This window comes from Otolemur garnettii, unplaced genomic scaffold, assembly GCF_000181295.1.
Source record: "Otolemur garnettii isolate 467f Iridium unplaced genomic scaffold, OtoGar3 scaffold00005, whole genome shotgun sequence".
NCBI lineage: Eukaryota > Metazoa > Chordata > Mammalia > Primates > Galagidae > Otolemur > Otolemur garnettii.
Genome location: NW_003852400.1, coordinates 38461319 through 38484060, shown reverse-complemented (window position 1 = coordinate 38484060; position 22742 = coordinate 38461319). Strand labels below are relative to the sequence as shown.

At 38.9% G+C, this 22742-nt stretch overlaps 1 protein-coding gene across 2 annotated transcripts in view; it reads right to left on the bottom strand.

Annotated features, from left to right (window-relative positions):
- LOC100954042 (cAMP-specific 3',5'-cyclic phosphodiesterase 4D) overlaps positions 1–22742 on the bottom strand; it is a 389004-nt gene that overhangs the window by 175131 nt on the left and 191131 nt on the right. For both annotated transcript variants that reach the window (XM_012812430.2, XM_003782743.3), the window contains exons 3-5: positions 19164–19200; positions 11959–12032; positions 7550–7599 (exon numbers count right to left, since the gene is read on the bottom strand). In XM_012812430.2, coding sequence (XP_012667884.1) covers positions 7550–7599; positions 11959–12032; positions 19164–19200 — 161 coding nt within the window. The remainder of the gene's footprint in view (positions 1–7549; positions 7600–11958; positions 12033–19163; positions 19201–22742) is intronic.

Below are 22742 nucleotides of genomic sequence, written 5' to 3'. Positions count from 1 at the left end.
ACATCCTACTGGTTTTTCAAGCATTTTTTGAGATATGCCTTTTGATATAATGAAAGAAAGGGTGCTGTGAGTGAACTACCTATTTATTTATAAAGTTAAATAGCCCAGTGTTAACATCCAACCAGTAAAATTTGGGAAATTATCCCCGAAGGAATTTTAAATGTTTTGCCCCACCGCACTCATTGTCTTTCTGAGTATGCCTAGAACATTTTTTTTTTAAGGCAGAAATGGGTGGGAAGCCCTTTGTGGAGAAAGGGAGTGACTTAAGAATGCAACTTGTGTTATTCTTGCATTTTTTTTCTTTTCTTTTATGGGTTTCAGGAGCCTTGGTACTTTGAGAAGACACAAAGAATAATACTAAACATAACATTTCCCGAACTCCCTCTCACCCGCCTCACACACATAGATGTGATGCTTCATTTTCTTCTGAGAGAGGAGCACGCTGGCCTAATTGAAATCGTGTACACATTTGGAGAGATAACAGAGATGATGACGCCCATGGTGACGAGGACGGCACAGATAAGAATATCACTTTGTATTTCCTTCCACTCACGGCACAGCACTTCACACATAGTTTCTTGTTTATCCTAGACTGCATTGTCTGTGAGCAGGAGTGTGGGCGTCACTCTATACATTCTCCAAAAAAGAGATTTTTCAAACAAAGGAGAGGCAAACTGACAATTGAGACCTGATTCAAACAAATGGTGAAGCTATTTGTCCTTGTAAGCTACTGGTCAACATCTAAAAGTATCTTAAATTGAATCCAAGATACATCACGTAAATGGATTCAATGTATGCCTAGTGCTCACATAGCATTTTTCGTGTATTTTGTTTGTTTTTGTTTCTACGTTTCTGTTTTTTTCTAATTAAGTCATATGTACATAGATCATGAATACATTTATGCCTTTGTGGGATTCAATGTGTTGATTATTTGTACAAATTGGATTGCTCACATCCTACTAATTAACATAGTCTTCACCTCATTTACTTTATCACGGTGTTAAAATATTTGTGTTCAATACTTGATAGATTTGGCTTGTACCCTTGCAATACGGTCCATAGACGTGGTCTTTGTAAAAGTAAACTTTTTCAGTTTAAAAAATTTAGAACATTTAATTGTCATGAATTGTATTAAGTATACAAGTAAAACTAGCAACCCCCCCCAAAACAAATCAATGTATAAACCTGCACATGTACAATCTGTATGAAACTTTGAATAAAGCGATTAAACATAATATATCATCAGCATTTTACATTCTTTAAAAAGCTTACTGGACACTTATTTATTCTCTGCAATTATGAAAGAGTGGTCATAATCTGTGCTCTACTCAAAGGGAATAAAAAAGCCACACACTGAAGCCAGTGCCTGCTGGTGGCTGATGAGGAGGGAGGGTCTTCTCTGCCAGTGGCTGGGTCTCCTGTCCCTACACACTGAATTAACACACATTTTAGTTCAGGGTCTCCTCCAAACTTGTATATTCTCTCATATAGATCCTTTTTGCCTTCTTTACACAGCTCTTGCTCTCCTTATTTCATCTCTATAGCTATTTTTTAAATTACATATACTACTCATTTGTATAATATATCCAAACACATAAACACACAGACTTAAAAGGCAGGTCTAGGTAGGTGGCAAGCGCTATAAAGTCACTAGAAAGTAGTTATTCAGTTTCCTTTCCTTTATAACCTATAAATGTTAAATACTTAGCCCAGATGATAAGGAAATAATTGCTCCAATTAAATATCTTTGTTGTTCCCTGCCTTATTAAATCTTAGGAACTATTTTGTGCTTTAGAAGAACAATAACTATATAAGATAAAGTTTTCTGCTCATTGTGTTTTGAATGGCTCGTATTAGTTGGACAGTTTACCTCTCAATCCTCTCCTAGCCAACTGACTAAATTCTACTTAGAATGCACTTATTTTTTTTAATGCAGCCATGAATGTTCAGGATAAAAAATATATATAATGTGGAACGGAGACGTGTACCTTTTTTTTTTTTTTTTTCTGGGCTAAAGCTACTTCAGTGTGGTTTTATTTTCGTGACTGCGGCATGTGTCTCCCCCTGCAGGTAAAGAGCAGGTAGTGGTTTTATTGTTTGGCGAGAAGACCTTAACATTTTCCAAAGCCCCAAAGCCAGAAGTTCTGTGCATTAGGCTGCCTATCTTTATGCCTCTAGGACACAATTGACAGTTATAATTAAATAGCTCTGACTATAAAGAAACATCCAGTGAGAATCGGAACAAAATACTTTCTAATTTTCAAGCCTGTGTACAAATATTCCAACGCTAATGTCTTACTCAGAAATTAACATTCTTCAATGCTTCTTTTGCTTTCTTGAAAATATGTATTTCTATAGTGGTTGTGAAGGCCACTCTCATCTGATGGGTCATTTTATTTTACAGGGGTGCAAGAAGGACCCTGTAAGTAGGAGACTTCTCTCGCTGAGTCTCTCCGTTTTCTCATATTTAAAATACATTTATATAGATTGTTTCTGAGTTACATTTTTTGCAGGAGAAGCCTCACACTGAAGATGATTAAACAAAGATGTTGAAAATATGGGAATTCAGAAGCATACTGAAAATGGTGACGTGAAGACAGGACACGTTTTCATGATACGGCTGCAGAAGACTTGTCTTGAATTAAAGGTGTTTGAATGCGAAATGCCCAAAAGGGCTACCTGTGCCCCAATGTGGCTGCACGCCCCAAACAGGTGATCACAGCCCCAACACAGGGATGGCTTAGGCGCTCTAACTCCCTGCCATCCTGCCTTGTTTCAGCACACTCTAGTCCCCGGATGTACTGAATCCTAAGAACCCCTGCAGGTGAGCCTTCCTCCAGGTAGTAGGGGGACTGCTAGAAATGTCCTCTCATAACTGACGTGTTATCCACATTCTCTGCCACCTGTACTCTACCAGTTCTTAAACTAGCTTTAGGAAAACAACTGTCAGGTTATAGGAAAAAAAACACCTGGTGAGATAATCTTAACCTGCTGAAATTTATCCTTTAATTGACTGTAAGTTATCTCCTTGAACTCTCGCAACAGTCTTAAGAGCTAGATACTCCTATCTCCATTCTTCAAATAAGGAAATAAAGCACAAGGGAGAGGCCAGGTTCATACTCAGGCTTCAAATAGCACACATTATTTTTGTGTTGTATTATTCTAAAGAGCAAATAAACTATTTAGTAGCAAGGCTCTTTTATACATGCACAGTTAAAAGCTCTAGTTTTAAAGAATTGTTAAGTCATATTAGATCCATATATATATATTTCTTTTTTTTTTTACCAATTATATATGGAAATACAAATTGGCAAGTGACTAGTATACACTAATGATATATAGAGAATGGAATAATCATGTAAGGGTGACAAGGTGACTGTAAGTTCTATGAGAGAATTCCTTAGAAAACATGCCATGAGCTATGTAGGCAGCTGAAGTGCTTAACGCTTCTTTTTAAAAACTAATTTAAGAGATTGGTTTATGGAAAAGATAGAGAGTTAAATTTTTTCCTTCAGAAGACTGGGGCTCAAAAATAAGTTTCTAGACTTTGAAAATAACTCTGGACAATAGTCTGTCCCATATGTCATCCCAGAGACGCCAGCTTGTGACTGTGATGGGAGTGAGGCCAGTGCAGGCAGCAACCACCTCGTGCCCAGTTTGACGGCACCAAGTGAGCCCATGTTACCATTCAGGGAGGCACATGGATCTCACTGTTGGGTCCGCAAGTTTGTCTTTGGCTGTTCCCTTTCCTCATTTTGTCTCTTTGGCCTGTTCTTTTCATCACCCCTTGCTATGGACTGAATGTTTGTATGCCCTTATAACTGAGATCAAAATATCAACCCCCCTCCCTGGGGGGGATATTTGGAGGCTGGGCCTTTCAGAGGTGATGAGGTCAGTAAGTTCAATTTCATGACTGGGATCAGGGCCCTCTCACCCTCTTTCCACCTAGTGAGGATATAATGAGAGGGCAGCAGCCTGCAGCCCCGAGGAGGATCCTCTGGAGGACCCTCTCCAGAACCCCCACCCAGGCCAGCCCCCATCTCAAATCTCCAGCTTGCAGAACTGTCAGAAATAACATGTTGTTTATAAACCACCTAGTCTCTGGCACTTTTTTGCAACACCACAAACTGATGAAGACATTCCTAATCCTTTGTATAAAGTGGGCCCTAAAACAGACCAAATAATAACCACAAAAGGAAAGAAAAAAAGGTGTACTGAGTGCGATTTTGTGAGGCACTGTGCTAAGAACATCACACATGTTTACCCACTCATATGAAGTTGTTTCACCACTGTACAGATGAGGAAACAGTGAAGAAAGGGCCTCAGAGCCATCATGATAGAGCACTGCTTGCATTTGAGACAGGCAGGGCACCCCTAGGTATAATTCTAGGGGCACCACATGCTGTTCTATGGAGTTGACCCCCAGGGGCTGCTGTGCAGCTCTTTGGACCAGCCATGAGCTTCCCTGTTAGGCTACCTTGTTCTTCTAACAGAAGAACATAGAAACCAAATTTCTATGAAGGTCATATTCATCTTTTCTTTCTCTTCTTTCCTATCCTTTCTTTTTCCCTTTCCTTTCCTTCCTTTCTTTCTCTCTCTCCCCCCTTCCTTCCCTCCCTCCCACCCTCCCTCTTTCTTTCTCTCTCTCCCTCCCTCCCTTTCCTTTCTTTCCTTCCTTCCTTCGTTTCCTTTCCTTTCCTTTCTTCCCTTTCTTCCTTCCTTCCTTCTCTCTCTCTCTCTTTCTCCTTCCTTACTTCCCTCCCTCCCTCCCTCCCTCTTTCCTTCCCTTGCCCTTCCTTTCTTCCTTCCTTTCCTCCTTTCGTTCTTTCTTTTTTTTTTGAGACAGAGTCTCACTATGTAACCCCCTCAGTACAGTGCTGTGGTGTCACACAGCTCACAGCAACCTAAACTCTTGGGCTTAAGCAATTCTCTTGCCTCAGCCTCCCAAGTAGTGGGGACTACAGGTGCCCGTCACAATGCCCAGCTACTTTTGTTGTTGTTGTTGTTGTTTTTGTAGTTGTCATTGTTTGGAAGGCCCAGGCCAGGTTCTAACCCGCCAGCCCCGGTGTATGTGGCCAGCACCCCAGCTGCTGAGCTATCTTACAGGGTGCCCACTAACTGGCCTCGGCTTCTCCATGCCTCCCAGGACCATCACAGAGGTGGAGCCAGGTTCCAACAACAGGAGAAGGGAGCCTGGAGGGTGAGGCCTGAGCAGTCAGCTGCCAAGGGAGGGAAGGCAGAGCATCTCCCGTCCTGAGTGTCTCAGGCCTTACTATAATCCATGCTGAAATCGCCATTATCGTCATTATTACCATTCAGGCTCAGTGAGAGGAGCCTTCCCCTGGGACTGCCCTCTTCCCCATGCCTGTCCTCATTCCACATTCCCACCTTGCTGTGCTGTATTTTGGCAAGAAAGAAGACTTCTCATTTGTCATCAGTTAATTTCCTGCTGAGCTTAGTGGTGAGCCGAGCTACACTGTGCGATGACGGGAGGTTCATTAGTTTCCCTTCCTAGACAAGATGTTTCTGTAGCCCCACTGTCCCTAGGCCTTAGGTCAGGAGCTTGTGGGTACAAAAGAGACCATATTAACCTCCATAATTTAATTAGAGTGGCTCACAGGCCCCTTTGTTCCATGGCCTCAATAATAAATAAAAACTTTTGGGAGCCTCTATGGGGTCTCTCATACGTGTTTAAGACCAGGTCTGTGCCTTCTGAGTGTAGCCACTCCCCTGCTCATCTGTGCTGGGCATCTGCTGGGGCAGCTGGGCAGCTGTCCTGACCGCTAAGCACCCAACCATCTCCTGTTGGACAGAACGGTCTCCGCTGGTACCTGAAGCTGCTCTTCTGAGAGAATGTTGTTCCACCTGTGAGGCCAGGTCACATGTGACCTCAAGCTAAAAAAGCTCTCAGAAACCAAACAGTATTGCATTCTGCTCAAACTATAATGTCTTAACTTATTACAAAAATGAGGGGAGGGTAGTCCTTCTTTCTAGGGGTTGGACCTGGTGCTCAGAGCAGGTAAGGGCCCCAGGCACACGTTCACAGAATGAACCTGTCCATCTCTCAGTATATTCAGGAAACTGCACAGAAATAGAGGGAGACCCATTTCTACACCTCCATCTGAATTTGGGCTAATTTAGGTTGAATTTGAGTTTCTGAAGAATAAATTTGTTACTCAAAGAATTTGTTTATAATTTAAGAAATCCTATTGTTCATCTCTTAATCAATGTCAAGAGCAAACTGGTGAATTATATATACACTATGAAATGACAACTGAAAATCATCACCAATAAGATTGTAAAAGAAAAACATGGAAAAGAGAACCAATAATTTAATATTTATTGTAATACAAATCCCATTTAATAGCTACTCAGAGAAGAAGACATTTACAGCTATTCCAGAATCAACTCTGATGTGGCGACCACAAACTCAAGCAGTTGACTGGATATGACAAAATTAAGTTTCAAGGACAGTAAGGAGCTGCTTAGCACATGATGGGTTGGAGCTCAAGGAAGTCATCTGAGTGAGTGAAGTATTGGTCCAGTTTGGAAAATGGTAATAGGTTTTAAAGTAATAGGTTTATGTCTGGTAATAGGTTTTAAAAGTATAGGTTTTCATTTCCAGGCAATTATTTTAATGAATTAATTGAGGTTTCAAGAAATGATTCAATGAGTTCACTTTGCTTTCAGGTTCAGCAAAATGAGATCATTTATTCCGTTTTTGTTTCAGTTGAGGTCAAGTCCTGTGTCTAAAACAGACTAATAGGAATTGGGATAATTTTATTTGTATGCCTCCTACTTCATTCTTTTCGCTGCTTTTCTTTCCTAAACATCTATAGGTCCCCTTCTTTTGGTTCTCATTAACTTTTCTCCTCTCTCAAACTAAATTTATCTATAGCTCTTTGGGTCCCAATAAGGACTACTGGAAGAATGTGCCTTCCAATGCACAACTGGAATATTGATTGACCAAGAGCGTACCCATTTTATTTATGCTTTCCCTTTCATTAAGTTAAGCTGCCACATAGTAATATGCTGAGAGCATAAGGGTGAAAGCAAAATGGTAAACATCTGGAAGGTAACGCTATCTCTCTGAATACAAATGCCCAGAGCAACGCTAAACCGAGTACGAGCACAGAGCTAAATGGTTAAAACATTGTACATCACTAGAGATTTTCCAACTAACAGCTTAAATGGATGGCTTGTGAGATCAATGATGAAAAAATAATCCAGAGAAGAAGCGATTCCTGCCTTTAAAATTTTCATATTACAGTATAAAGTTGGTGATGGTATTACATTGACTCTTTCCTCCTAGATATGCAGAGAATAAGGTCCCCAACATTTTTTTTTTATTAAATCATAGCTGTGTACATTAATACTGTTATGGGGTACAGCGTGCTGTTTTTATATACAATTTGAAATATTTTCATCAAATTGGTTAACATAGCCTTCATGTCATTTTCATAGTTATTGTATTAAGACATTTATATTTGATCACGCCTATGGTTCATCTTATAAGGGTACCTGTGAATCTTTCCCAGACCTTTCTTACCTGTGATAGTGGCTTTGTTGATGGATGGTTGGTTGCACATTGGTGATCTTCTGACAAAGAGAGAAAAAAATACAACGCAGTAAATACAGGATACTTGTTAATTTGAATATTCTTTGAGTCATTTCAGATATGGCCTTTTACTTTAAAGCATTATTTCTAAGTTAGGACATGCAAATGGAGATTTCTTTCAGACCAGCCAGTAAAGTTCTTAGGTGCTCTATATAGTATGGATCAGATCACACATGTCAAAATGAAAACTGTTAAGTCTCATGGTGTTGACTTTGGAGTAAATAAAACTGAGGTACATGTCACAGGGACATGATATAAGAGGAAATTCTGATTGATTGATCACGTTCTGTAATCCAGGGTTTATAGAGCAAATATGATGTTCTGAATTAGAAAAAGTAGTCAATCTACAATAGTTTTCCCTAATACAATATTAATAAACTTTTATTTTTGGCATAGATTTTCATGATAGCTTGTCCTCTTTCAGAAGTGAATGATTCATTATAAGCTATCTTATAATTAGAGAAGCTATTTAACCTCCTTCCATTCTATTATGTTAAGAAACATCTCTGACGTATTTGTTTTTGTTTTTTTTTTTTTTTTTTGCAGTTTTTGGCCGGGGCTGGGTTTGAACTCACCATCTCCAGCATATGGGGCCAGTACCCTACCCCTTTGAGCCACAGGCGCCGCCCCATCTGACATATTTGTTAGAGGGGTCTATTAATGACTTGTCCAAGTAGAGACTTTAGAAATACTATAAACCAAAGATACTTGAATAATGCTATCTTGTATCCTTTTTGAAGTTTTCAGATGTTTGCCAGATTCCACATTCTATTTCAGCAGACTATGTCCAGTATTTAATCAGTGCTTAACAAATTATGTGAAAAACCATATCATATATAGAATGTCCATTATATTTTTTGAAATACAACTTTATAAAATTGTTATAATTGGCAGCTTTTAAAATATAGTGATCTTTAAAAACACAGTAGGAATAGATACACCTAAGGGAAGTCTACAAATTATTTGAGTTTTTTCTTTAGTGTTTCTACTCACGGCTAGCACTTGAACATTTACTGTGTGTCAGGCACTGGGCTAAATGAGCACTTTATCTCATTTAATCCTCCCCACAAGTCTCGAGGTAAGAAGTTTCATTGTTCTCATTTTACCAACAAGCAAAACAAAGCTTTGAGTAGTCCAAATCTCGTTCAGAGTAAGAGGGCTGAGATTTGAACCACAGTAATGTGATTTTAGGGCCTGGGCTCTGCTCTGTTACCTTATTTTTTATAGTACTTTTGTGGAACCTGGATGGACAGATTCACACATGCAGGTGGTAGCAGCCTCCTTAAATTTGCCTGCTGAGATGACCAATCTCCAAGCAGGGCTGGGGGCAACTTGGGAAACCCAATCTGGGATTTTGTAAATTCTACTTCTACTTTGTGCTTCTACCCTGCCTCTGGAGCCTCTTTATTGCTTTGACATTTGTTGGTATTAGTTTGGTATTAAAATTTGCATCTGAGTGAAAATGCACCAAAATTTACTTCTGAATTATTTTAGTTTTTAGTATAAAACAAGGAGGGTATTGCAATTTGATGAAACCAGAGATTGACGTTTTAAACTGGTGCTCTGGAATAGCTCTGGTCTATGAACTGCCAGTGATCTTGCTGTGAATTTGTTATTCAAATAATTTATATATTGATTATTCCTCTTTCATCCTTGCTCTTTGAAAGTTAGAAAATATCCACTTTTTGTCTGGGAAAGATTCAAATGCATATTTTTACACTTTTTTATGGCTTTGGAAAACCAAATGGTTGACTTATTACTAATTATCTCCTTTTAATATCAGTCACAGGAGAAGTGGCACTCAGGAATCTGATATCCTAACAAGCAACAGCAAGGCAATAGTAATCTTTTGATTCACGGTTGCATTGGTAACTCATTGATGAGTCAGCCAGAACTCAGTTCTGGAATTAAAAAAGAAACCTCAGAGGCAAAAAAGAGCAAGGTGTTAGGAATCAGCAGTGTGTTAAGAAGTCAGCAATGTGCATCGGAACACCCACTGGGAGGTGGGATTTTGGAGGCATTCTTCCCTTAGCAGAAAGAAAGGGTAGCTGTACAAGGTAGCATATCCCTTCCACAGAATCCAAGGGTGAGCTTGGAAATGCTCTAGTGGCACTGAGAGTGCTCAGCAGGAGAAATTCTGATACCTCTAGGGTCATTGCGTGATGAACCAATTACATCCACTTTGCTCCCGTTGAGCAGAATAGAGTTTAGCTGTGTGTAGACTGAATCCTATTATTCTGATACTCAAGATACCCAAGAAAGTAGATTTGATCTGAATCAGTAAAAAAGAAAAAAAAAAAGCAATATTGTCCTTTACATAAAGGCACCAGATAATACTGTTTGGGTCAATGCTATTCTGGGCATTGTCAGGCAGGCTGAGATTCAGAAGTAAACTGTTATTTTCTATGATCCTTTAGCTCCCTTTCTCCATTTTAATCTGTTTTGTCCCTGGAAATCAGCTGAAAACTTCCGTCATGTGTAGAATGGGCCTCAGTTCATTTCTTTGGGGTAAAGGGCCAGCATCAGACCTGTCTGATCTACTGTTTGCTTGCACAGCTAAAGGAAGTGGAAAGGGAGTTAGTTTCTTGTTTGCCTTTTAAAGACAAAAATCTCAATTTCCTGCACAAAGTTTGAGACTAAAACTTTGGGAGTGACAACCAATAATTTCATTTCTCCATTCAGAGCTGAGACTTAACTGTACCTATAAGTTATCAAATGCCAAAAGCTCCAAGGGGCCATTGAAATTGGCATGCAGTTGTACAGCCATGATACACAGAAAACAGCCTGAATTAGTAACAAATCAGTAACAAACATGTGTCTCACATCACACCCTCAGCTTCTACATGTTGAATTGCCACTTTACTCTTTCAGCCAGCAATCCTTAGCAGAGTGATTATTCATATTATGCTGCGCACCAGGAGTGCAAGCATCAACCATCCACAACCCCTACTCACTGGGAAAGGCCAGTGTTAGAGAGCATCCCATCAGACAAACAGGCACAGGAACAAAGAGAGAGGGAAAATGAGAAGTAAGACAGGCTGTAACCAGATGGAGAAACACAGGCGTATGGCCCTGTTGGGGGCTGTGGGTAGTGGTCTTATGTTGGGGAATGTCAGGGGCAAAGCACTGAAAGAAACTTTATTAAAGTTGCAATCTAAAGAATGAATTGCACTTCACCCAGTGGATGAAGAAGGTAAGAAGAAGATGAGACGTTTAGGTGGAGGGAAAAGGACTGCAAAACAGTACATTGCCCAGAATACACGACTATCAACTGAAGCTTCTGGGGTCCATCCCAGTCATGCACACTGTGGCATTTACATTAATGTATAAAACCCTTTTTCTACCACAGGAAGTATTTATTTATTTGAACCCACCACCTCCAGTATATAGGGCCAGCGCCCTGCTCCTTGAGCCACAGGCGCCACCTATAGGAAGTATTTAAATAATGGCCAAAGCTTATTTTGATCATGGAAAATGTGAATTTGGGGGGCCCTTTATAGTATTATGGAATGGAAAGTTTAGATTTTTCATCTTTTTTTTTAATAGTAACTACTATAAAATTGTATACACTTACATACATTATAGTTCCTAATAAATTTATATTTACTCTCCTCTTACTATTGATTTACATTTCCTTTTTCTACTGGAAAATTCTTTGGAGTTGATATTGTAAGGATATTTCATTATTAACAAAAATAGATTTTTAAAATTAATAGACATTTTAATAATAATAAATATGCTTTCTATTTACTCTGGGAAAATTAATTTTCTCTTTTTAGATCTGTTACCTTTATCAGAGCCCCCAAACTGTAATTATTTTCCATCTCGGCTTGGCGTCTTTCAAATGCTTTCTACGTTATCACCTAAATCACAATTCTGTTAATTGCTCCATGAATGCTGCTGATCTTAGAGTCAGTAACAGCAGGAGACTCAGAGATCTTTGCTACTATATGGCGCTTCCGTACGTAATACTTCTTAAGAAGATGACTTTGAGTTGACTTTAAGGTTTGATAAGAGTATTGGCCCATGGTGAATTTATGAAGTAAGTCAAAACTCTAAAGTTACCTTGCGTATAAACAACTGGAAGAGTGATCATGCCAGGTGATTTCTGACAGATGGAATCACCGTATTTATTTGTCGTACTGCTTCATTTCTGATATTAGAACCATCACTACAAAGTATTTATAGAAAATTAACAGGACATCATATGACTTAGTATAGGTGGTCAGATAACATGACAACAACACAGAGAAGTCTAATCTAGTGCCTTGAGTTCAATCGCACAGAAAACACTATTGAAAAGTTCAGTAAAAAAGGAGGGGGAAGAAAGGGTATCTTACTTGCTAGGTGCTCGATCTTGCAAATTAGTTAATGCAGCAAAGTTGTTTCGTACAGTTCGCAGGCTGGCCAAGACCTACAACAAAGAAAGGATTGTTTAAACTTCTTGAACTAGGGCCATTTTAAGTACAGCCAAAAATGGTTTGTTAAGAAGACCTTGATATTGCTTGCAACTTAGTTTCACACAGCACTAAAGAATTGCCCAGCATTTAGTGAAGTTTGCACATATCCATAGGAAATCCAGAGAGGCTAGGCTGCAAGGATTTCCCAGAAATCTCTCCTTGTTGTCTACGAATATGGGGACAGTAGCAACAGCTTCCCCAGGATTCCTGGATATCTTAGTCACCAAGATAATAAATACCCCAGGCAATATACACATAGCATTGTTGCATTTTGTGCAAATTTGAAATAACATATGAAATACTAATAAGGTCTTGATTTATAGGTAAAAAAAGAAGAAAACAAAATTTCTCCCAAATTCTTTTCAAATTTTCACCAAGAATCACATAAATACAAGTCAGTAAATCAAGTGAATTTTAAATTGTTTTTCCACCTTTGCCACGTGGCTAGTAAACAAACATTCTTTTCCTTTGCCAGGTTATCTGAGTAGAGGATCATAAGAAGCCCTTGTTTTTCTCACACAAAAGGCTGCTGCCCCACAGGCTCAGTGTCCCGCAGGCAGAAGAAGTCACTCCAGAAAATTTGGTTTAATGAATGAATACAAAGACACAGTATGTCCCCACCCAGGACAGGTGGCACTATCTCTGATAGCCTCTGCCTTTTTCTAATTCCAACTGCAACCAGAAAGTGGACAAAGAATTGAAACTAAGCCTAGGAGGGAGAAATTCCAAGAACGCGATCTCTTTCTTTATCTCACCCCCTACTTCCTCCCAGAGGGGCAAGTTTCTCCAGGGTAGAACCTATATTAGGTGGGATTATAGGTAATCTGGGTGACAACTAGAATGCTAAATTTATCTAAAACATACATTTCAAGTGTCGTGGCAGGTACTGCCTAACAACCGCACGGCTCTGTTACGCGTTCAGTGTGTGAACAGGCACAAGTCACATCACCTCTCTGCACCTCAGCTTTTTTCCCTGGAAAACCAGGATAGTGAGGTCTGCCTCATAGAATTGTTGCGAGGATTACATGGAATGACAGGGTAGGTGGCAAGCACAGTGCTTGGAAAAGAGAAAGCGCCCGATGACCATCAGCCCATTTTGGCAGCATTCCATTTGATTAAAGAGTCTGCATGGGCCTGGGAATTGACTCAATGTCTAGCATTATAATACAAAGGAGGCCCGCAATTTCTAATTGCTCCATAGTTCTAGTACTGTTTTCAGAATGTTTTCATCTGGCACAGAGCTAAACTAAAGTCAGTCCAGGTTTGTTTCTGAGACAAAAAGATCTCAAACTCTTCTTTTGAAATTGACATGAATTTCTAAGTCTCTGGGGAGCTGTTTATGCCCTGGGACATAATGACCTACAGCATTTTCCCCTGAAGGAGTTAATGGTGCTTTGGAAGAAGCCAACCATGATTCACTCAGTCACTGGAAAAACCTGGCTCATTATCACATGTAAACAACTCACAGCTCTGAAAGGTCACGCTGCCTATGATGGAGTATTCAAATAGCCGACCGCTGACGTCAGACCATGATGCCTTTCATTAGGCATGAAATCTTTGAATGATGCAGAAGAAAATCGGATAAATGATCCACTGACATTAAATCATGCAGCCTTAAATTATGGTTTAAGAAGTGGAATATTGAACACACCAATAAAGCACTTAAAATAGGATTATTGCACCAGCTAATTGATTCCTTTCCTAGGCAGAAAATTTAACCCTAGAATTCCGAGGATTTTATTCTAATACATAATAATTAAGTTTACTGAATTTGACAATGGGGTAAATAGCAATAGTACTGCAGGTAATTCATGCTCTGTGCCCATTTGAGAGGAAACATGAGTCACGAAAGGAAAATTTTCTATAGAGACATTTTTGCCTCTGTTATAATAAACATCTAATATACTAATGAACATAATATGATTTCATTTGGTTTTTTGATGTAAATTTTATAGACTCATTTTCTGTATAACCTATCTCCTTACATGGTACAGAATTTAAACAAGACAAAAGGGTATGAAGCAAAAGTATCCCTATAATAATTAAGACAAGAATAAAAATTTTTGTCATTTCTGAGAAGCAGCTGTGGAAGCAGATAAAATTGGGGAGGAACACGTGGGGGGCATCAAAAATATTTACACTATGCTGTTTCTTAACCTGTTCATTGTAGTTTTAGGCTTTATACTTTACATAACATAACATAGTCTCATGTATGATGTATTTCAAAACAAAAAGTGAAAAATGAAAGCTGCCTCCCAGCCTCTCCTTCAGGCATTCAGCTGCCTGTCCCCTAACAATTGACTTTCAGGTTGTCGATCTTAAAGTCAGCTTTTACGAACATTGCTGGAGTAAATAACCTTGTAGATACATCATTCGCTATGTGTGCAAGTAGGAGATCATTGGGTTTTTACGTGTGTGGTAGGACAAACAGTATTTTGTAAATTTGCTGTTCAGTGTTAACTATTATCTTCTGCACTCCACTATATTAACTATATGCTATTGACACAAGTATATAAAAGTTCAAGGTAAATCTTATAAGGAGGGGTTGCTGTGAGCCTTGCCCATTGACTCTTGGTGTCTCCATCATAAGGACAAGTGGGTTAAGTTTTTTAAGCTCTCACTGGCATCATAGGACATAAAGAGGGAGGTGTCTGTTACTGCAGGCTGTGGGGGAGAACAGGAAACTTGAGTGAACCCCCTAAATTCAGAATCACTTATTATTTGCCTTTGTTCTAGAGCAGCTCTCGTTGCCCCGGAACTCAACTCTTTAAGAGTCAGAATTTAATGCTCCTAAGATTTTCTTCACTTCTTAATGCTTGCTAACCAAAAAATTTCCTGAGGTTTCTTCCTCAACAGTTAGAAAATTAAAGTCATTTCTTTCTCTTCTGTCTCTCCAAGAAAAATGTAATCAGTCAATGTCAAAAATACCTTGGGAATGATGAGAAATATATATACCATGGGAAGAAATGCTGGTAGTGCTCCAGAGAAATTTTGGACAAAGATGGCTTATGTATTAATTAGCCCATATAGTTTACACATTAATTCCAGGACTTCTTAGGAGCTTCTGTACATTTGTTAACCAATAGTATTCACTGAAAATAGCAGAAAATTGTGGGCTTCATTGCATAGTCAACTAGCTAAACGTATAGAGAGATTGTAAGAAACGGATTTGAGGACAGGTTTTCATGCCATATGCACTTGATGCCAGCAGGTGGCGGTAAAACACAGGCCATGAGTGCCACTGGTGGCAGAGGAGCCCGGAGAGTGGAATCAGACAGATTCTAGACCTCTGTTTTGCCTCCAGGAAAAAAAAAATGAAGTCAAATTATGACTATTTACAAAGGCCATTTTGTTTGAAAAGAAAGTCTTTTTTTACAAGTTTTGTTTGAGTTAAACCGCTGGCTTTTTTTTTTTTTTACATCAACAACGGTTGAATATTGACAATTTGATAGGGTTTGCTCAGAAAAGAACTTAGATGCATAGAAGATGACAGTTGTAATTTAAATTTATGAAGGCTGAAAAAACGCTGAAAGGAAAACAGAACCAACTCAAATGAGATGTCTGTCTTCCCTCATAGCTGGGCAAGGAGAACACAAGACATTGCTGCTGGTTGAAAGGGATGAGAGACAGAGAGGAACATTTAAAGAATACTGGTAATGTTCTAGGCTAGAGTGTTAATAACCATTGCATTTTTTTTTCTAGAGGTATCCCGTGTATTTTGGTTAAAGCAAAAACGATGTGGTTGTTTCTACCCTGTATTTTCAAACCAGGCATATTTCCTTTGCTTGGATGATGTGAGGGTGTTTCCAGGGATCCAGGATAATGTTTGGGTGTTTCAGGGCTTTTGCTTTGTCAAGGATTGTACTTCCTTTAGGCTTTTAGCCCAGCTGACAAGGTGGAATATACTTTTACACAACTTCCTAAATTCTCCTATAATTTAGGATTTTATTCTCTTCACAAGAAGCCTTGCTTTGGAAAGAGCAGGGAGGGATCATTTCATGTTTCAGAGATGCGGTCAGGACTAAAGACAAGGGTTTCAAGAAGACACAGAAGATGATCTTGGCCGAAGATCTCTGACCCCTTTCGGCAGTGGGAGGCCATTTTTGGAAGTCACAGGAAAGGAAAATACACACACAGAGAGAGAAACCTAACGGGATAGAAGGTAAATGTCAATAGCAGTAGTTTGGGGCTTTGGAACTGTGAAAAAATTCTTTTCCTTTTTGCTCATCATTTATACAGGGTGCCCATAAAGTTCGTGTGCGATTTAAAACTTACAACTATTTTAAATATGGACACCCAGTATTTCTAAACTCTTGATGCAAAAATATTTATTTTGAGAGGCATGCAACTTTTTCATCAGAATTTAGTGTGAAATTCCAAAGCCTAAAGCATGCTGGGAAAAGATCTAATTCTTTGGCTTACCGGGCTGCACATTTTCCTGCGTGAAATGTCTAAAGTTAGTTGTTTACTGTCCATTGGAGAAAGCAATTATGGTATATGAGGTCAAATAATGTTGATACCGTTTCCTGTGACAAAAATATCTTATATTTTTAGGATTATAATATTTAGCATTAAACAGTAAGTGTTCTAGCCTGTATTTAAAAAAAGAAATTAGAGAAGTTAATGTTTAGGGCAACACAATGTGTAAGTTGTGCCCAGCAAGGCTTCAGAGAAGGCTGCATCAGGCAAACTGATACCAACTGGGGTTTCTGTCTTACCTGCCTCCCTGGAGACGTTCTATCAGTGGTGAAACGCTTCAGGTTTAACAGACTTAAAAATGAAAATCCTAGGAGGGCTTTTCAAATCTTACACCCCAATACAAGGCCATTGGTGAAAAACTGTGATGAGGCCGCTTAAAAAGAATCTGCAATCTCTGAGGCAATGCCGACCCTCTGAAAGGTGCTGTGAGTCACTTAGCTAATCAAAGTCTTCTAAATATATTATGGGCTTATTTTCAGGCATCAGCTTTGCCTGTAAATTACACATAGCTGATTTATATTCAAAATTCCAATTTCAAGAATACTGGGTACATATCTTTTTATTTAAATAGTTCACTAATATAGACTAGAAGATATTTTATCCAGATACACACTGAATACTTGCCAGCTCCCAGTATTCTGAAATTCTATTCGTTTTTTTTTTTTCTTTTTGGAGATTTTTAGGTACACTACAGAAAATGTCTAATTGTGTAAAAGATTTCCTTAGAATTTAAGGCACTGATGGCAGGGACCAGGTCAAATGGTATTAATACTGTAATAAATACTATTTGCAGAAGGCAGGTATCACATACAGATTATTTTTAACTTTTTTTATGTATTTAGATACCTCGAGATTTTAGTCAGAAGTAAAAAAAGCTACCTGAATAAACTCAAGTTGGCATAATTACTTCTCAGTTCAGAGATGGCTATTTATGTTGATTTCTCTGATTTTACCTGTCCACCTAGTTCATAGCTCTTACATATAGAATTCTAAGTTCTCAGTAGCAATCAATTAAAAATCCTTAGTTTTATAAGATTTTGCTATCATATGATTAATGCATATGAATGTAAATTTTTTGGACATGGAAATACGGGTATTAAAAAAATTCACGATCGCCAGTAAAACCTTAAGAGGATAAGACATTAATCTTCTGAAAAATATGGTGGTAATTATCTATTTTAACTTGCCTGCATTAATTTAAAAAATCACTATTACACATTATGTTATTTATGAATTATTAATTTTTCGATCTGAATTATAGCATTAAACAATTTCAGGAAATATTAAAAAGTAGAACTATATAAAATCCTACTATCAAATACTGCTATTATTATTTTTTAAAAACCGTACTTATTGTGACATTTTAGGCATGAAAAACTAATTTTATCCCTGTGTAGTTAAACCAGTAACAATAAAAATTTATTAAATACCATATTTTCTAGAATTCTGATGAGCATTTTATAAGCCCAGTATTACTTTAATCTCTTAACAACTTTATGAGAGAGTTGCTTTTGGAATTTAACAGAGGAAGAAACCAGACTTGGAAAAGTTCAGTGACTTTCTCAAAGCTATTTAGTTAGCAGGAGGAGAGAAAAGGTTTTAACTGGGGCCTGACCATCCTTCTCCCTGAACAATCATCTAATTTTCCCAAATGGAAAAAAAGAGGGCCCAGAGAATTTAATTGAGTTACCTAAGATGCTATAGCTATTTATGACCTAGTCCTGATTATAATTTTTATAATTCACAGCATTCCCTGTATTTCAATGTTTAACACTCATCAGTCAGTGTTGGCTGTAAGTCTGTTTCTTGTCCTAGTTTGAATCAGTTTCATCCCATCTGTCCCTGCTGGTCTATACCAGGGGCTCTCGATATCCCTTGCTCACTGGAAAAACGATGAAGCCTTTAAAAAATACAGACGCTTGCATCTGATTCACAAGTTCTGGGATTGAACTGACCAGGGGTGCAGAGCCCTAGCCATGGGGATAAGAGCTCTCTGGGTGAATCTAATGTGTGGCCCGAGTTGAGAGGCGCTAGTCTATTTTCATGGAGCATCCGGCCATCGACCCTTTTCCATGCATTCCAGAACACTTCAGGTCATTTTATCGCTTTCTTACACCTGTCATGTGGCTAAAATATTTCATGAAGTGTTTGCCTAAAAGGAATAAATAAACATAAACATATCCCTGCACAAATGACATGATTTTTTAAAAAAGGAGCAAATAAGGTATCAGGTTGAATTGGATTATTGAATTTCAAGCACTGATCATGGACCTAATTATACTAAATGTAATTTAATCCATGATATAGCCTCCTGTTTCTGGTGCTTCTGTTAGCCAAGGAAGTGTGGGCCCGATTCAGTAGATCCCTTAGGTAATTTGTTATTTGAAGCAAAGATATTCCTGGTGTCTATGGGTTTACAGGAAACAGATCAATGTGACCAAAGTCACATTCTCGAGCATTGCTTTTGAATTATTTGAACAAACTACAGAATTTGTATTGATGCTCATGTTTGATTTAAAATTAAATTAAATTAGAACCAGAGGTCATTCCCCCAGAGTATATTTACCTATGTGTGAGGAACCTGCCCATCACCACACCGTGCTTACCTGAGCAAAGGGAGTCACAATCAAGTCATCTCCATGTCTGAAAAAGAAACCAAATCCTGTGTTAGAAGTCTCCAAAAACGCTATGCCCTCCTCCGATCAACACTAAATGGCAAGTTCCACTTTTACAAATTTCCATAGAGAATTACAGTAATTCCATCTTTATTCTTCAGCACATGTTCTTTCCAGCAACTGGGTTGAAAATATGTCGTCTGGAATGTCAACCATTGTCCAACTCCCTGGGTAAAAGGAGGGGCTTCTTGATCATCAACCAAGGTCACGGTTGCTTTTTAAGCACACAGGATATGCAACAGTAGAAACGGAGCTCCAGCAGAGGGGCCTGGGTTTTACTGTGACCTCTCGTATTGTAGATAGTTAGTAAAGGGTGAGTGGAAGGAACCAGCGACTGCAGTGGCTTCAGTAAGAGGACACTGGACCATCTCACATTTGGAGGTGACTAGCGTGGAGCGTTCCGCACCATCCTGGGTAAGTCTTGGACAGCCTAGGAACTGTAGATGACATGGGACTGCATCATACACTAATAAAAACCCCTGGAACTTTGCAACTGACTCACATCCCGGCCCTGCAGTGGAGGGGAATGTTACTCCGTGTGTGCTGTTGCTGCAGCAACCTCAGTGACACCAGGCCCGGGGTTGGAGGAGCAAGGTGTCAGCATGACGTGTCTTGGAGGGGCAGGGAAAGTTGTGCAATGTTCTACTTGAGGAAAGTGAGAAACCGGGGCCCAGGGTTGTCGGGGGGTATTTCTTAGCATGAATAATTCAAGAGGAGGATTTCCAGAATCTCCACGGGCTAGTGCTTGATTTAGCTAGCCAAAGGTCTTTCATCAAAAGTGAATGGAGTTACTCTACAAAGAAAATATCCAGGACTTGACTCTCACTGATAACAGGGCTCTGAAATGTTCGCTCACTCTTGAACAATCTGAAAAGGACCCCAGTGACGTAAAACCACACTTGTCAGATATGCTGCAGCACAAGGAGAGGGTGGGTGACATCGGCTAATAAATTTCCAATAACGAGACCAGCTGTTACACTCATCACCAAATCATGCAGGTGTCGCGAAAATAAAAATGTGAAAGTAAGAACGGGAAAAGGTAAAAACATCCTTTATAGGCAGCACATGTTATTTTGTTACCCCCCCCTTAGTTTCAAAACCACATTTTTCAAGGAACATTTTTTCTTTGCAGAGATTATTCACAGAATCCTAGACTTTCAGAAGGCTGGACATTCAGTTTTATGATTATTTCATAGAGGAGGTGACTAAGGTTCAGAGAGATCATGACATCAGAAGGTCTAAAAAGCTAATAAATGGTAGAGGTAGGATGTTGATCCAAAAAAGTCTTTCTGAGGCCATGCCCAGAGAGGACTTTCCCAGAAACGTGTCCTACAGCCGGAGCAGGCCTGGTGTACTGAGTGTAGCACAAGGAGGCAGCAGGAACACACAAAACCAAGGAGGCAGAGGAGACACCCGGGTGACACAGAATACTGTGCAGATCAGGAGCTTGGGCGAGTCGCTCGGCGATTCTAGAGAATGCCACGGAAGGCAGGAAATCTAAGAGCAGTGGTTGGTGGTGGTTACAGTGGAGTACGGAGCCCCTGCACTGCATGTAAAGGAACTTGGATTTCACTTTCTAATGGACGTATGGGTTGGAATTCCAGTTCTGTCACAGACGATGTGTCCATGTGTGCAAGCTATAAACCGTTTTTTCCTTTGGTCTCTTCACCTATAAAACAGAGATAATCGTACCCACATACAGTATTGTTTTAGGATTAAATAAGTCAATGCTGTTGGTGCTGAGAATGGGTTTACCACATAGTAAACGCTCAATAAACACTAGTTATAATAATAATAAGTACTAGTGAATAGTTTTAGATTGTAATGTCTTTTTGCAAAGGCTCAGGAACTTGATAGCTAAGAAGCACTCTTGAACCCTGTGACAAGCCTGAAAGGGACTGAGGACACAGAAGGGACAGAACGAGAATCAGGGAGAGCAGATTATAGGGCAAAGGAGAGGAGAAGCTAAACGAAATCAATGGTAGTTGAGAGAGAGAGAAAAGATGACAGTGAGGGCTCTGAAATCAAATAAATAAGTATCTAAATAAATAAATAAGAACTTCAGGAAAGATTTCAAACATTTCCCAAAGTAAAAAGAATGTCATCTCTCATAACCAGTACGTTTTTGTACAATACCACAAACTGTTACAACCACATTGCCAGGTTGGAAATACCACTTCCATTTTGTGCATGAGAAAATGGCGGATCCAATCGGTTGAGAAAGTCAACACAAAGTCGCCCCAGGAGGAAGCTGCACAGCCACAACGGGGATGGGCCCTTCTTAGGATTTCATTGTCTGACTCAGAGAAACAGTCTAAAAACAAATTTTAAAAAAGGCTATAGGAAAATGGAATATAAAAAGAAAAAGAGGAGCGTGGTCACTCCAGGCATGTGAAGTGGGGAGGTTAAACTGAATGGCATATTTCAAAGTGGCGCCCAGGGTTGGGCACCTCCATTTCCTCTCCGCTCACCAATCCGACCTTCCTTTCTGGCTGTTGACTATTGGCAACAGTTAGGGCTATCCTTTCACTTATGAATTTGTTTTGAAACAATTTCCTAACTCTTACAAAACAAGAAGAAATATACTTAGATGCACTGGTGTTTAAAAAACAAAAAATATGAAGACAAAATCCAGAGCTGATCACTTCAGTATTGGACAACTTTCCACATCCACACACCAGGAATCTTTTGGAAGGCTCCTTTTGAAGCCAAATGTTCTTATAAGGCAGGAACAAATCAGCTACTTGGGTTGTGTGTTAGAAAACTGAAAGATGATTCCAATATATTTATATGTCCCATACATAGCAATGAAGATACTTCAATGATTCTTAAGATAAAAAAATATTATTTAAAAATCATTATTCCATTGTGGGAGGTATATTCCTCAAAAGGAGACAAGACACAGCATCTATGCCTGCTCTACTTGGCATCAAACAATCAATCAGCTTCAACATAAGGCCCAGCTGAGGACATCCCATTTACAAAGTGCACTAGAGGCAGTTCATAAAGTCAAAATTAAAGTAATATTAAATCTGGATATCGTCCCATGGTGCATTCTCTTCTTTCATTTCATTCTTTATAATCACCCAACTACAAAGTTTATTTTCTCAAAACCGAGGCATCTTGACCGAGACACATAATCAATATAAAATAAATCCGTGAAAATGTGTCCCTTAAGTTTTTACATGTTTCTATTGGATTTGAATCCTTTGAAACTCAAAAGGGTTGTGTGTTTATTGTAGCACAATTCTTTCTTTGGTTGTGTTTACTTTCCAAGTGTTGCAAAAGGATATGTTTAGAATATACAATATTTAACATAATTTACCAGTCTTGCTTTCTTTCCATCAAAACACAGAGACAGTTATAATTTTAGTGAAGAGATATGTCACTTTTTCTAATTGCCCAGAAATTGTTTCTGCCAAATATCTCAAGATTGTCTCATTTTACTAACAGTAAAATGATTCCTAACATTTTAGTGGCAGCTGTCTTCAATAAAGAGTAAATTTATAT